This window comes from Trichophyton benhamiae (assembly GCF_000151125.1).
Source record: "Trichophyton benhamiae CBS 112371 chromosome Unknown contig01989.5, whole genome shotgun sequence".
NCBI lineage: Eukaryota > Fungi > Ascomycota > Eurotiomycetes > Onygenales > Arthrodermataceae > Trichophyton > Trichophyton benhamiae.
Genome location: NW_003315112.1, coordinates 961374 through 975535, shown reverse-complemented (window position 1 = coordinate 975535; position 14162 = coordinate 961374). Strand labels below are relative to the sequence as shown.

General features: G+C 50.1%; 5 protein-coding genes across 5 annotated transcripts; 4 read left to right on the top strand and 1 right to left on the bottom strand.

Moving 5' to 3' along the window:
* Window positions 1-2625: 2625 nt before the first annotated feature.
* Window positions 2626-4868, top strand: ARB_05058 (uncharacterized protein; the record flags this gene model as incomplete). Its single annotated transcript, XM_003016719.1, has 2 exons — window positions 2626-2851; window positions 2929-4868. 2 exons carry the CDS (start codon window positions 2626-2628, stop codon window positions 4866-4868), a joined length of 2166 nt encoding a protein of 721 aa, XP_003016765.1.
* Window positions 4869-6411: 1543 nt separating this feature from the next.
* Window positions 6412-7332, top strand: ARB_05057 (uncharacterized protein; the record flags this gene model as incomplete). Its single annotated transcript, XM_003016718.1, has 2 exons — window positions 6412-6591; window positions 6736-7332. 2 exons carry the CDS (start codon window positions 6412-6414, stop codon window positions 7330-7332), a joined length of 777 nt encoding a protein of 258 aa, XP_003016764.1.
* Window positions 7333-7627: 295 nt separating this feature from the next.
* ARB_05056 (uncharacterized protein) lies at window positions 7628-10765 on the bottom strand (the record flags this gene model as incomplete). Its single annotated transcript, XM_003016717.1, has 2 exons — window positions 7628-8637; window positions 8695-10765. The coding sequence occupies 2 exons, from the start codon at window positions 10763-10765 to the stop codon at window positions 7628-7630; spliced, it is 3081 nt and encodes a 1026-aa protein (XP_003016763.1).
* Window positions 10766-10905: 140 nt separating this feature from the next.
* On the top strand, window positions 10906-11202 carry ARB_05055 (uncharacterized protein; the record flags this gene model as incomplete). Its single annotated transcript, XM_003016716.1, has 1 exon — window positions 10906-11202. One exon carries the CDS (start codon window positions 10906-10908, stop codon window positions 11200-11202), a length of 297 nt encoding a protein of 98 aa, XP_003016762.1.
* Window positions 11203-12720: 1518 nt separating this feature from the next.
* ARB_05054 (uncharacterized protein) lies at window positions 12721-14119 on the top strand (the record flags this gene model as incomplete). The annotated part of the gene is made up of 3 exons (XM_003016715.1): window positions 12721-13093; window positions 13179-13604; window positions 13704-14119. The coding sequence occupies 3 exons, from the start codon at window positions 12721-12723 to the stop codon at window positions 14117-14119; spliced, it is 1215 nt and encodes a 404-aa protein (XP_003016761.1).
* Between the last annotated feature and the right edge of the window lie 43 nt (window positions 14120-14162).

The window sequence follows — 14162 nt, the reverse complement described above, 5'->3', positions numbered from 1 at the left end:
CACAGTAGTTACCGTTGCTGGCTGGTTGTGACCTCTCAGTTCGATCTCTACCACGGATCGGCTCTGCATTGGAACTTGTGCGCTCGGTTCGTCAAAGCGTCGTCCGGTATAGGCAGGTCGCCGATTTACTTCCGTGATGTAACAGGGTGAACCAGGCATCTTCCCCTTTTCTCACCTTCTTGCCTGAGATTCTCGATGCTAACTCTGGAGCAGACCCCGTTGGTGCGTGACATACGCTCGCTGGGGGTGGATTCTACTTAGGTTCCGCAGGCTGCATGGGGGTGAAAATACTATGGAAAGACTGCTGTGTCGATCGGACCGCATGGTTGAACCGCGACCTGCACCCTGTTGACGAAGCTGGTCAAAAACCAACAGATGCATCAATACGAACTACTGTGATCAGACATGTTGCCAATTCGCGCGACGGTGCAGTTGGCATTTTCGGCCATCGAAAGCTGTTGAGCCTAGGCAATTGGATAGCCGATGCTAACAAAAGCCCTAGAATGTCTAGCAAATACGTGTTCCTGTCTGGGTCGCCTTCATGGATCGCGCCTTGTTATAGGTATATTTGTGGTGGCCAACCCGGACCCATTTCACAAAGAATGATGCAACCACTGCTTCACCGCAGTCATATAGAGTTAAACATTTTAAGGGGGGGATACACCTGCATCTTCAGACTTACTTTTGTCCATAATCGAGGACGGTTGCAGTGCTGTGAAATTACGGCGAGGAATATCTGAGAAGACCTTGCTAGCTGGTCGATATACAAACCTCTGGACGGGGACGTCTGCAGAGCAATACACTTTAGTTACCAGGAAAACCCCTGCCGGCAGCCTAAAAAAAAGACTGGGAAAAAGAAAGGACTGATGTACGTTTCTTTTCTCACTTAGCGAAGCCGGCAGTTCCACCTTGGCGCAAAAGTCGAGTCCTACGCCCTGCAACCACAACGGATATGAGTGCTGGCTTCCTTTCGTTCAGAAACGAAGGAAGAGGAAGTCGCGTGAGGGGAACCCATCGGCCTTTTAGCCGTAAGTCGCTAGCTAGAGACGATTAGCACTGGGGACATTGGTGGGGATCCCTCCACAAAGACCGAAGAAGAAGCCAGCCCGAAAAGGAGTGCCCTCGGAAGACTGAAGAAAAGGGAGAGAAAAAGTAAAGGGCAGAGAGGATTCAAGCCGAATTGACGCTGACTGGGCCTACGCTCTTATAGGCTCGAGAGTCGAACCGATTCTAGGGAGACCCCCATTATTGCAAGCAGTCATCATCCGCCTTACCTTGGTGATAGTTATTGTCACAGGCCAAACCTATCAACTGCCGTTTGCTACCATATTCGACGTTTTTTCCCCACTGGGAAGAAACTTCTTGGCTCTTCCTTTCTCTCCACGACTTTCGCCCTGTCATCGCCAATATCAACGATCAACGACCACCACCACGACAATAGACGCCGATATATTCTTCGCTGACGTCCCATATTATCTCGTTCGTTTCGATGTATCCATGCCAAGGTCATTATATGCTGCAGCCAGGCTCTCGCTCTTCAGACATCGCTGAGAACCCCAGCTTTCGGTTACTCTCCCATCAACACCCCAGATCTGGCCAACACTCGCGCTCTTGTACTTACAGGATTCAGCCGCCAGCCTCGTCCTTGCATACGTGAAAATACGACGCGGATGAGAAAGGTACCCTCTTTGGTCGAACGAAACCCCCGCGCCGAGTCTTGCTGTGTACTCCGCCAGTCGAACAACAAACCCCCTTCTGACTCTTGACTTGCATTGTTCGACTTTACAATACTGCGGTCTGTGCGCTGTGTCAGCTTTGCAAGCTTGGTTCAACGACTTCAATCGTCACCAGCCGGCACGAGCATGTCATTGGACTTTGAGCTCTGATCTCTGTTTGGATTGAAATACCTTCAATCAGCTTGCTGCATTCGCGTTCGTCGCACGACCTCCAACTCGAGCTATACTCGCCACGGCCGCGTGATCCATAGCAGTCCCTTCCTCGACCTTCATACCTCCCAAAAAGGGCGTCGTTATTTTTTTCCCTGCTGTGAAACCTCAGCTTGACCCTTTACTCGTGCATTAGCGAACCAGCCAAGCTTCGCCTGGACCAGTTGAATCCAGGGCCGTCGTTGTGGTACTGCGATCCCACATCCTGAAACTCACAATTTGAAGAGGAATAATCATCTTTCTCGCGCCAGGTAGACTATCACACTTGGAAGGGGAAAGTTGACAAGACCTGGACCACTGAACGTGGGCATCGATCGTCCCGAAAAAGAAAAATATTCAGCACACAGACTCTGCTCGTTGGACAGTAAAGCCTTCTTCCCTCCCTGACAGCGCCACCACAGCTTCTGAGTCCCCTCACACGCGCTCTCACACACACCGTTTGTTCTGATAATACCCCCCGGCCACTCACACGCAATACCACGCCGACGTACAGACACGTTTTCTTGGATTCCGGAGTTGGCGGCGTTTCATCCACGCTCGTCCTTCGTTTTGGTGCCTGTTCCTTCGGGGGAGGAGGCGCCGTGCCGTTACGTCCCCAATTAAGGCCTCCACATTATATAAATAGCTATAGCGGCAGGCTTTTATTATGACGACTAGCTCCCGGGAGTGCTCAGATACCATGTCCCCGCACCAAACTACTGGCCAGGAATCTGACAACATGACCGTCAATGGCGAGAATGCGCAAGCTTCATCTCAATATATCCAGAGCAATGAGGAGATGACCAGTGCTATAGCGACCGAGAAAAAAGCTTCGACTGCAAAGGCGGCGAAGGACCCTTCAAGGCCTAAGAGGAAAAAAGCCAAGCGAGCTTGTTACGCCTGCCAGAGGGGCCATCTTACTTGTGGTATGTAGGCATCGTTATGCTATCATAAATATCTAGAACTAACCAACCTCTCTTTTCTTTTCTTTGACTGTATTTAGGTGATGAGCGCCCATGTCAGCGTTGTATCAAGCGCGGATTCCAAGATGCCTGCCACGATGGAGTACGAAAGAAGGCCAAATACCTTCATGATGCGCCAAATGAGGCACTCATGGCTGGAGTGGGAGCAACCCTCTATAACCAGAGAAATGCGGCACAGAACAATGCCAATGGATCCAATACTTCGCCCGGCGCTCCTCAGCAGATAACCTCACCCAATTTCTACAATACACAGCAGTCACCGGATTATAATGGCTTTCCGCAAAATAAGACCGAACTGCAGGACAGCACAGTAGGCCCTGATAATTATGCCTCCCAGTCACCCGTTTCGCCCACGTATCAAATAAGTCAAGGATTATCAACCCAGGGCCTTTCTCCATCCCTCCCGCAATCCACAAGTGAGACACCATCAGCCGCAAATCCTGCCCCGGGCCAATTTAATTCTGCCTTTTTTGATCCTAGCGATCCTGCGCTATTCAATTTTGACCTCGCAAGCATGAATTTCGGAAACCATTATGGTGCTTTGGAATTCGGAATGCTGGGACATATGGCGACCGGGGTAGGTGACACACCACCTAGCGAGAGCGGAGCCCAGCGTGGTTCAATTGGACAAAATGGCTCCGGGACATTCGGCCTCACTGGATCCAACTTTTCTGAGAGCCCTAGCAACCAGGCCCCCTATTTGTTTAGCGAATCTGGCATGAATGACTGGACGCAAACTGCACCTGTCAATAGGAGGAGTATGTATGGTTCAAATGCAAACTTGGTGGCGGGAAATATGTCGGACAAACCGCATGCATTCGCCATTGAAAGTGCCCCGGCCAATTTTGCTAGCCCTGCTTCCAACGAGAGTCCGATGATGACGACCAGCTCAGCAACATTTGAAGACACAACAAATTCCGGGGCATTCAACTCTAGGCAAAACGTACCTGTGTCTCAACAGAGACAGCAGCCAGTTGTATCAACACCCCAACTTAAGCAACAAAATTTGAACCTCGGCAGCAGGCGCAGACATAAGAATGCGTCGTCTATTTACGACAGCGTCAAGGACCCGTACTCCTACACTAGCGGATTCCATTCTTTAACGGCATTCATCCAGCGCCGTTTCTCTCCACAGAAGACATTGCGTATTGCCAAAGCGTTGGCATCCATTCGACCGTCATTTATTGCGACTACCAAAACTCTAAATCGGGATGATCTAATATTCATGGAGAAATGTTTCCAACGCACACTCTGGGAGTACGAAGACTTCATCAACGCGTGTGGCACTCCGACGATAGTCTGTCGACGAACCGGCGAGATCGCTGCCGTGGGTAAAGAGTTCAGCATCCTCACTGGCTGGAAGAAAGAAGTGTTGTTGGGCAAGGAGCCAAACCACAATGTTAACACTGGTGGCTCTTCCGGTCTGATGACAGGCTCAACATCACGAGGAAGTTATACACCAAGACCTTACAGCTCCGAGGTATACAACTCCAGTGCAACAGCTACGCCGCGCACACAACCTGTCTTTCTTGCGGAACTGCTGGACGACGACAGTGTGATTGAATTCTACGAAGACTTTGCCAAGCTTGCCTTTGGTGACTCTCGTGGCAGTGTGATGACGACGTGCAAGCTGCTCAAGTACAAAACTAAGGCTGAGAGTGATATTCTTGCCGGCAGCAACGGCGAGGCGGACGCTGGGTTGAATGGTGAAGCCGCCAGTAACGAGACAAACGAGCTCAACGGCAGCCTTACCAACGGAGCCACTACGAACGGGCGAGGACAACGCCGGTGGGGCAAAGGTGAGATTGCTGGTGAAGCTGGCATGAACCAACTTGGATTCCGCGACGGCAAAGTCGAATGCAGCTATTGCTGGACTGTCAAACGGGATGTCTTTGACATCCCCATGCTTATTGTGATGAATGTAAGTTGTCTGTGTTTAGAACCACTGAGCGAGCCATAACTGACATCAACTAGTTTTTGCCATGCATATGAAGGTTCATCCGAGCTACCTAGTTCGGAACGGTTTTATTCATTTTCTTGTTTTTACGTTCACCTCACGTTCATTCAGCTGCAATTATTATGACGGCGGTTAGGAAGGAAAATGGAGTGTAACGGAACGAGGGTATAACATACAGCTGGGGGGAAACATGGCGTCACACACTTTTTGGGCATTTACAGAGCGGACCAACCGTCCCTCTTTTTTCATCTTTTTTTTCCCTTTTTGTTCTCTTATGACTTGTCCTCTCTATATTTCCGCCTTTCCCTTGTTCCCTTGAAGGGGGGATGCGTTATTCTCCTCCGTGTTTCCTTCCCGTCCATCCCCAGCATCAATGCCGGGGAGACGGCCAGAGGGATTCACCCTGGACTTAGGAATAACGTACGGCGAACCAACCAACAAACCAAGCTTTTAGGGTCCTTGCTGGGGATCATCCAGCGCCACGGAGATACATAGAAAACCAACCAATCTATCTCTTAAAAAAATGTCTTCCCTGCCTCGTTGCCCGTATTTAACTAGGCCATCACCCCTGCGGCTGCACAAGGGAGTCGCAACACCGACGAAGCCCGAGGTCGCCGACTAGCTTGAAGCTATCACCTTGGAATTGAGGCTACCAAATGATATATAAGTAATTAGTTATAGCTGCCGCGTCCTTAGTTTGTATTTCCCAGATCCTCGGCCCAGAGGAAGCACGATCAATTCTACGGCAAAAAGGTAGCTACCGAACTAGCACCATCCCACAGACCGCAGCTAGTTAACTGAGAGAGCAGAGCTATCAAAGCCTAGCAAGCCAGCCAGCAACCCGACGATAATATTAAGCCACGCCGCAGTGACAATGTGTAGACCAGCTACCTGCGAGGTTTGCGGTTCGTTCTCACTCCTCTTTCGTGCAATGCACCAGAATACGAGAACGATGGCGGGGGAGGGGCAGCGCCTGGCATCACTAGCTAACGGTTATCTGATTTGAACAGCCCAGAAGACGTGGCGAGGATGCGGTCTTCACGTCCCCAGCGTCCTGGACAGCGTTCCCAAGGACGAATGGTGTACCTGCGTGCCGAAGAAGACGGTCAACGACCAGGAGTATCCGCCGATGGTTGGCAAGGGGCATAAGGAGGGCGAGGAGCCGCCAAAGCAGGGCGAATGACTATCCGGCCTTAGGGGCTTCATCAAGAACATCTTTTAGAACACTCCTTGTCGCCACAGCTACCCATATAGAAGGCTTAAATCACTGAGATTCTGTTTCTGCTTCGTCCTCCTCTCTTCTTCGTCGTGTCTTCGTAGTTTTTTTTTTTTGATATCTAAGTCCTCGCCGTCCCGTCCAGGCCCCGCCGGATGTGAATCACATGACGGGAATTTTGATATAAAAAGCACCTTGAAGCCTGAAGAACGACATCTGCTCAAGAGGAAAACGAAGACATCGGTAAACGAAAGAGGGAAAAAGGGAGAGACCGTACGGAAGACTAAGCACTGCTCGGATAGCCGCTTTGTGCCTGATCGAGGCAGCAGGATGCGACCAGACGGCCCAAGGGATGACTTCGCCGGGCCCGATACTGGGCCAGAGTCCCCGTTCCCCATCCGGATGTCGGGGCCAGTGATCAAGGGCTTCGGAAGAGGCAGCAAGGAGGTGAGAAGACGCCCTGCACACTTATGCTTCTGCCCGGTGCTTTGGCTGCTGTTCTGTATTGCCGTCTGTCATTTTGATATGCGCCACTATCAATCAGCCTGGCTTTCTGGAAATACCCGTGGATGAGGCCACTAATCCCATACAAACCCCGCTGAATTTTGATAATACAGCTCAACTTGCTCGGTACAATGCTAACTAGCCATGTAGCTTGGTATTCCTACTGCAAACATCCCCGCTGAGACGCTGTCAGAGTATCCCGACCTCCAGCTTGGTGTATACTACGGCGTTGCGGCCCTGGACCCGGCACAGTTCAAACATACCCGTACTGAAAGTGATGCTGCTGATGAGCCAGCGCATACCGGCACTGACATCTTTCCCTGCGTACTGAGCATCGGCTATAACCCATTCTACAAGAATACCGTCCGCTCAGTGGTACGCATACATACCCTGTTACTTCTTCCAGCTATGATTAACTATCAATTGCTAACTGAGTCCCAGGAAATTCACATCCTGCCTCATCTATCTATGGAGTCATCTCCGATTGCTGCTGATACATCTGGGCAACGTCCGTTATTTCATCATTTCCCTGATTTTTATGGAACGGCTCTTAACTTGCTTATTCTTGGCTACATCCGACCTGAGTATGATTACGTTAGCCGTGAAGCCTTGATTGACGATATCCGGATCGACTGTGATGTGGCCAGACGTAGTTTGAAACGAAAGGCATATGCTGTCTTCTTGAACGACGTTGACTCTTCTGACGAAAAAGCCAACGAGGCAAGGCAATGGCTTAGGAAGTTTTAGACCGTGTTTGATCGTTTATGAATTTTGTATGAACCTCGTGGTAAGATTTTTTTTTTAAAAAATATTTCTTTAATTGTCTCTATGGCAATTACGAATGGTGGCTATGAGCTCTGTGCTAGCAGAGAAAGATAGTGTAGGAAGAAGGGAAACCGAGACGGGAAAGAGAATCATAGAAATCTTAGGTCTAGTTTTAGGAAGAAACTTAGGTGAAAAGGGGTATGCAATATATGAGGACACGCTTAAATGCTAGGCAATAAAAAGGATAGACAAACACCACCCATTCGCTAATAGCAGATCACAGTTGAATGAGGTCAACCTCCGAGAAATCAGGAGGACTTCGACTGAATATGGCTCGACACTTGCCATCCAACGCCTGGTATTCATTACTAATCCAGATGTGCTTTGTGAGCCGCTGAGTACGGAAGATCTCATCGTCACTAACGCCCATGTCATCTCGTGGTATCCAGATGACTGGGCGTCTCATACGAAGAGCCTCGTGCTGGAACGCCCTCTGGACGAGCTGATCACGCTCCTCGGGGGTTAGATCCTCAAGTTCATCGTGGATACCCGAGAACAGGGACTGGCCGATAGCATGCGTTGTTGGGGCTTGTGATTCAGTGTCCATCGCAAGTTTTTTGCGTATAGCCCGGATAGTTGGCATGCTAGGATCAGAGCGTCCACCGAAGAATGGCGAGCGGGTGTTCGATGACCTGTCCGCCCAAGATTTGCGCCTCTGCTCCTTCGGCGAGCTGCTGACGCGGTTGAGTCGAGACCCGAGGAAGAAGGGAGAAGATGGCTCCTGCTGTTGATTATTACCCATAGCACTGAGTTCGATCGAGCCGTCCTTTTCACCATCCTCACGCTGGCCATCCTTGTCCAGCTCATCATCGTCATCTTCGATTCCGCGTCTGCGACGTTGGGCACGAGCAAACTCTTCGTCACGCTGGGTGGCCTCATCCTCCAGGGTGATAGGCAGGTAGAGTGATAAAGGATTGAAGGCCTCGTTAAGGAAGTACTGGAAGAGAATAGTAAGAATTAGGACGATTATCATGCAGATTGCCTGGCCTTCACAGGCAACCTCTTTTTTCTCATCTCTGACAAGGAAGAACATTCCGATAAGGCAAATCTCCATGACATAAAGACCGGTAAAGAGCTGATTTATAGCTCGTGGGAAGAGCAACCCGCCCGTATCGAAACGGAATTTGGTAACGTAAAGAGTGTTGTACCGATAGACAACCCAGAAAAGACTGAATGTAAGCACATTGAATACCATGATCAACGGTGAGATGATACAGTAAATCAAACCTGGTCGAAGGTTAGCAGATTTTTCAAGTCAAAGTGTTAAATAATAATACAACGTACCAATCGACGCTAAAGTGGTGTAAACAGGGAAGAAAGTCCCCCATTGCATTTGGTTAAGGTTGGTTGCCCTCGCCCACTTCTTCCTCGCCGTATTATCGAGGAGAGGCGCAAGAATGAACCAACTGATCAAGGCAAAGATTTGAACCAACGCTCCCGCGCTCACAGACATGGCTTGTAGGACCATATAGGAGAAGAAATAGTTGCTAGCCTTGGGTATATTCTGGGCCAAGAGATCAGGTACACTCAGGACGTTCTTCAGCGAGTCGATTATGGTTGAAAAGCCAGAAGAAATTGAGACAACAAGGAATATCTGGACAAAGAGAAAGGCAAAATAGTAGTTTTGCACAGTGAGTTCAATAGCCATGCCTGTATGGACTCCTTGGTTCCGGGACAAGAATCGAAGAACTAGAGGCAGGAGAGCCATCAGGATTGAGAGGAAAAGAGGGGGAAGAATTCCCTGTATAGCAGATATCAACCACTGTGGAAGCTTTCCAAGCCATCGCAGCCATGAAAAATGGTTCTCTAGGTACGACAGCTGTGACAAGAGACCGGTGAAGGCTACGGGAAAAGCCCAGCCGATAACCATAGCTCCGACAATTACCATGACACCAAAGGTTCTGATATACCGCTCCCACCATCTGATAGACATATTGTCCCAGATAACGTCGTCGGGAGAGATTTCTACCATGCGAGGAGTCATCTGTTTTGGGATATGATGGCTGACACTTTGGCAAGCCATATGAGCTGCAACCTGGTGGTTGAACTGCACAAAGGCCGAATTCATTAGGGGAAACTTCTCCGGATGCTGTTGGTCGATCTCGATTTCGAGATTCAATCGGGCAAGCTCCTTTCGACAGTGATATATGGTGTCGACCTTCTTACCTAGAAGTGGGAGCGAGGGCATCCAGTCCCAGCCGAAGATAGGCAAACGCATGGTCTCTCGATCCTTTTCACGGATGTACTTCTTCCAGACGGGCTCGCCATAGTCGTCCTCTTGGTATTCTTCGTTGTAAGCCACAGGATACTCCTTGTCGACGTCATATTCGTCCTTTTTCTTGCCATTGCCGGTTTGTTCTGGATCAGGAAGAGCCGGACTGCCACCGACATCTGGACTAGGCGCTGTCAACCGGCGACCATCATCGTGACGGTCGAAAACGGTCCCATCCATGCCCATGGGGTGATGATTGGGATTGGCCTGAGACGAGTTGGAGAGTCTGACATTCGCGTCATCGGCGACAGGTTCCGTGTTACCCTGGGTATCTCCAGGGTGGTGACCACCTGGGCGATGAACGCTTCCACCAATCTTCTTCAAGCCACCTACAACAGTGTGGCCTACTTTGGCACCGACTTGTTGTACTTTATGACGTTTAGGGTGGAGGAGATCCTGAACAGTGTGGGCTGTCTGGTGAGGGTCTCCAGAGCTGACACCGGCGCCTTCAACGAGCTGAGCAGTTCTGCGATCGTTTTCAGCCTGGATCTGCTGCTTGGTCTCCTTTGACTGCTTCCCTTCTTTCCTGGCTTCGGCCTTGATCTGTTTCAAGTGAGCTCGCTTGCATTTCTTGATCAGCTCAGTCTGGGCAGACTCGAGAGTAAAGGCGAGCTGATTCCGTAGCTTGATTTTCGCGTTCAGCTGGTCGAGGTCCCGGTTAAGCCAGATATTACGGACACCTCCGGGGAAGACGTCGAACAGAGAATCGAGTGCTTCAACTGATAACCATCTGCTGGGGATAGAGGTGACCAGCACCGTAGTGGCTGAAGCACGCAGACGATGTTGGGGAGATGTCAAATAAGACTGTCGCAGGCGTATATAGCCCCTGAACTCGTCGAAGAAGATGCCGCAGACGTAGACGACCACAATGACGGCGAGAATCAGGTGTGCCCAGTACCGCTGGCTGTGTTCAGGCCTGACATTCCCCCATGCCAGCTGGTCCAGCCCGGAGACGTTGTACCGGGTCATAAAGTCATGGTCCAGCGGGTCTATGGGGCTTGTGTCTCTGCCACCGACCTTATTGATGGGGATAAGGATAGGGAGGATAACGATCGAGAGCGGGATGAAGATCTTGAGCAGCATCCGTAGATAACGCAGGAAGAAGTAGGCGTCCAGGCCGCATTTCTTGATGAACTCCGAGTTCGACGTGCGGAATACAGGAATAATCCATCGAAACAGGCCAGCTGGCGACGGTGCAGTCCTCTCTCGCTCAGGGACTAGATATGTGCGCGGTTGACTATAGCAGAGGTCAACATCGTCAGCAACCAGCACCAGCACCAACACCAGCAACGCCTACACACACAAACCAAGGAAGAGACTCACTAGATTCTGGTCAGCTTGCTCTTGAGGATGAGGAAGATCACGAATTCGACGGCGAAGACGATGATGGCCGTCGCGAGCGAGGCGAGAAATGTCGAGATCGAGATGCCGCTGGAGCGCTGCCCCGTTCCGCTCTGCTGGTCGATGGCGTCTCCCACGCCGGCCATCCTGCTGGTTCTCACGGAGACGAGCCTGGATAAAGCTGCTGAAGCGAATTTGAAGTGCTGCTAAAGAGAGAATCCGCGTGTTTGCTGGTGTTGCTAGCTGCACATGGTGGTGGGTTTGAGGTCTAGGTGGAAGAGATGAAGCTATAAAGATATTTCAATGGACGCAGAAATGAGAGTGAAGCAGAGAAGAGGACAAGCAAAGAACCCGCCAGTCACTGCGAACCGGGCCAGCAGCAAGAAGACGTCTCTTTCGTCCTCGTCGTCCGGCTTCGTCTGCGCTGGCTGAGATGAAGGGACAAACAATATAAAACACGCCCAAGGATCCAGGGCAGAAGGAAATCACCACCAAAACGAGACCGCAGAAGACCGCAGGTTAAGGCTCGCCGCACCTCAACCCGGACGATAGCTGGCTTTTCTTATACATATCCCTCGAGCCCGCCATGACGATGATGGGAGATGTGTCCACCGGCCTGTACGACGGCACGCTGTGGCAAGCATGGTCGGTGGAGATGCCAGCGGTTATTGGCCTGCCCGCTGCAAAGAAAAAAAAAAAAAAAAAAAGACCCTGCGGCGTTCAAGCGAAATACTGGCTCCATAGGAAAAAAGAAAACCTCCACAGGCGGCCGGGATGACATCAAAGGCGCCTGGTGAAACCTCGGCGGCTTCAGGTTGGGCCTGGTGGGCGGCCGGGGAGCGGCCTGAGAGGACGACCAATGCTGCAGGAGAGCCGCTGTCAGTTGGTGCCGGCGCTTACGCTGATGCACTTGTTTCTCAGGGGGTTCTCACTGCTGGGTTCCCTGCTACGGCTACGGATTGGATAGGCACTGGTTACTGGCAGTGTTGGCTGCTGGCTGGTTCCTGGTCTGGTGCCTGGTAAGCCCTATTCCTGGCTGTGGCGGATGGCCAGTTTCGTGCATCACCTTTTGATACAGGTTATCAACTAACTGCTTACCAGTGTAGGATCATGTCTTTTCATGGGACGACGGAGTACGACGAGTCAATCTAGCAATCGGCAACTAGTTAACCAACTTAACTAGCACTTACTATTTGATTGTGGCTGAGATGTCTGTGACCTCGGAAGATCTACATATACTGTGCAACCGGCCCATATATATAACATGGAGAGAGCGGGTTAAGCATGCCCGAGCTAATTCCTGAAAGTGTCTCTTGTAATAGAGGTACTATTCTCGTTATTATAACACAATAACTATTCATTCAGAGCCTCGATAAGTGACAGTGTCCTGGTTTGTAGGTCCTTGCCACTGTTGTCTGAGCAGCAGAATGTGACGAAATCTAGACAAATATACTAAATCTGGCCGTTTCGCTTAACACCTGGTCTCTAGATGTTGATTCGGCACTAGAATTGGCCAATATCTCAACTGGTTGTGCTGACTGACTGTCCTTGGATATCCACATCCTTGCCCCTGGAACTATGACGTTGATATACAAACTCTAAGACTCAGCTTGATATCCTCCAACTAGTTATGGAACGAGTTCTACCCCGAATTCTTGAGCCGACCCTCAGGATGCTAAAGCCCTTAAGCAGTCATGATGCATCTGTTTCCCCAACCTATCAGCCCCCGTCAACCAAATAATCTCACTACATCCTGCCTGCCAACCATGAAGTCACTCGCTGCGAAGGCTCTCCATCCACGGCGCCATTCGCTGCAGGAGAAGCACTCGACACGATATAGCGAGCCGCCGGTAAATCATAGCGAAGTTCGTTTTTCGTGGGATGAAACGAATCCGAAAATTGTCATTGCTGCTGACAGCATCGGCTTCGACCCTTTGATATTCGATCAGTTCAAAGAAGAAGGCTTTGATATTGCATTTTTACCATACACCGACAGTCCCAAGAAGTTTGATTCTCAGCTTCAGGGCTTACAGGACTCAATGGAGTTTGGAAACAGATATGCTATAGTCGGTGGGTTATCAGAACACTCCACGGCGCATCTGTGACATGATTACTAGATGCTAATGGAATACGTCCTACTTCCAACATTTCACAGCGTATGGTGAAGCTGCATCTCTTGTACTGCAGGCTTGTGTGAAGCCGATGCCTAGACTATGTGCGGTCGTGGCATACTATCCCACTTATATACCCGCCTTTGAATCCAGGAGTATTTCCTCCCTCAAGCTCAAGATACATCTAGCTGGGCCGCAAGCACAATTAGGCAAAGAGAGATGCTATGTCTACGCCAATTCCGAGGTGGGATTTGCCCAACACGATTTACCACAATATGACCCAGTTACTGCACGGCTAGCTTGGTCACGAACCGTATCCTGTCTCAGAGAAGGATTCGAGATGACTCCAGACCTAGAACCAACGTGGGAGAGACATCTTCTCATGAAGTATGCGTCCAAAGACCTTGAAGGAACTTTGGATTCTTATGCAGACGGGGCACGTATTAATTACGTCCCTACTCGAACTGGAGGTTAGCATATACTTGCGAGTTCCTCTTTAACTGAATACCCAACTTATACCCCTTATACTTATACTGGAAATCAAGTTTAAATGACGTGCATTGTTCTAGGTATCGGCCATGATGAACTTCGTCGCTTCTTTGAGGAAGAATTCATCCCCCGAAATCCACCCTCACTACAGGTTCGGCTTATCTCCCGGACTAAAGGCAGTGACCATCTTGTCGACGAAATGTATCTGTCCTTCCAACACACACAAGAGATCCCCTGGATTCTCCCGGGTATACCACCAACGAACCTGACCGTGGAGGTAGCTATTGTCAGTGTGGTAAGTTTTCGGGGAGGAAAAATATGTCATGAAAATGTCTACTGGGATCAGTCAAGTGTTTTACTCCAGGTTGGGCTGCTGGATGGAACCTATATACCGCCGAGGTTCGATCCTGTTACAAATAGTATTAATGGTCTTCACGGTGTTAGGAAGTTACCTGTGAGCGATGGTAAGAGTGCGAGGAGTATCTTGCAGGAGTAAGAGTAAGTGAACGGGAGTTACCATACTATATCTGTTAATAGCA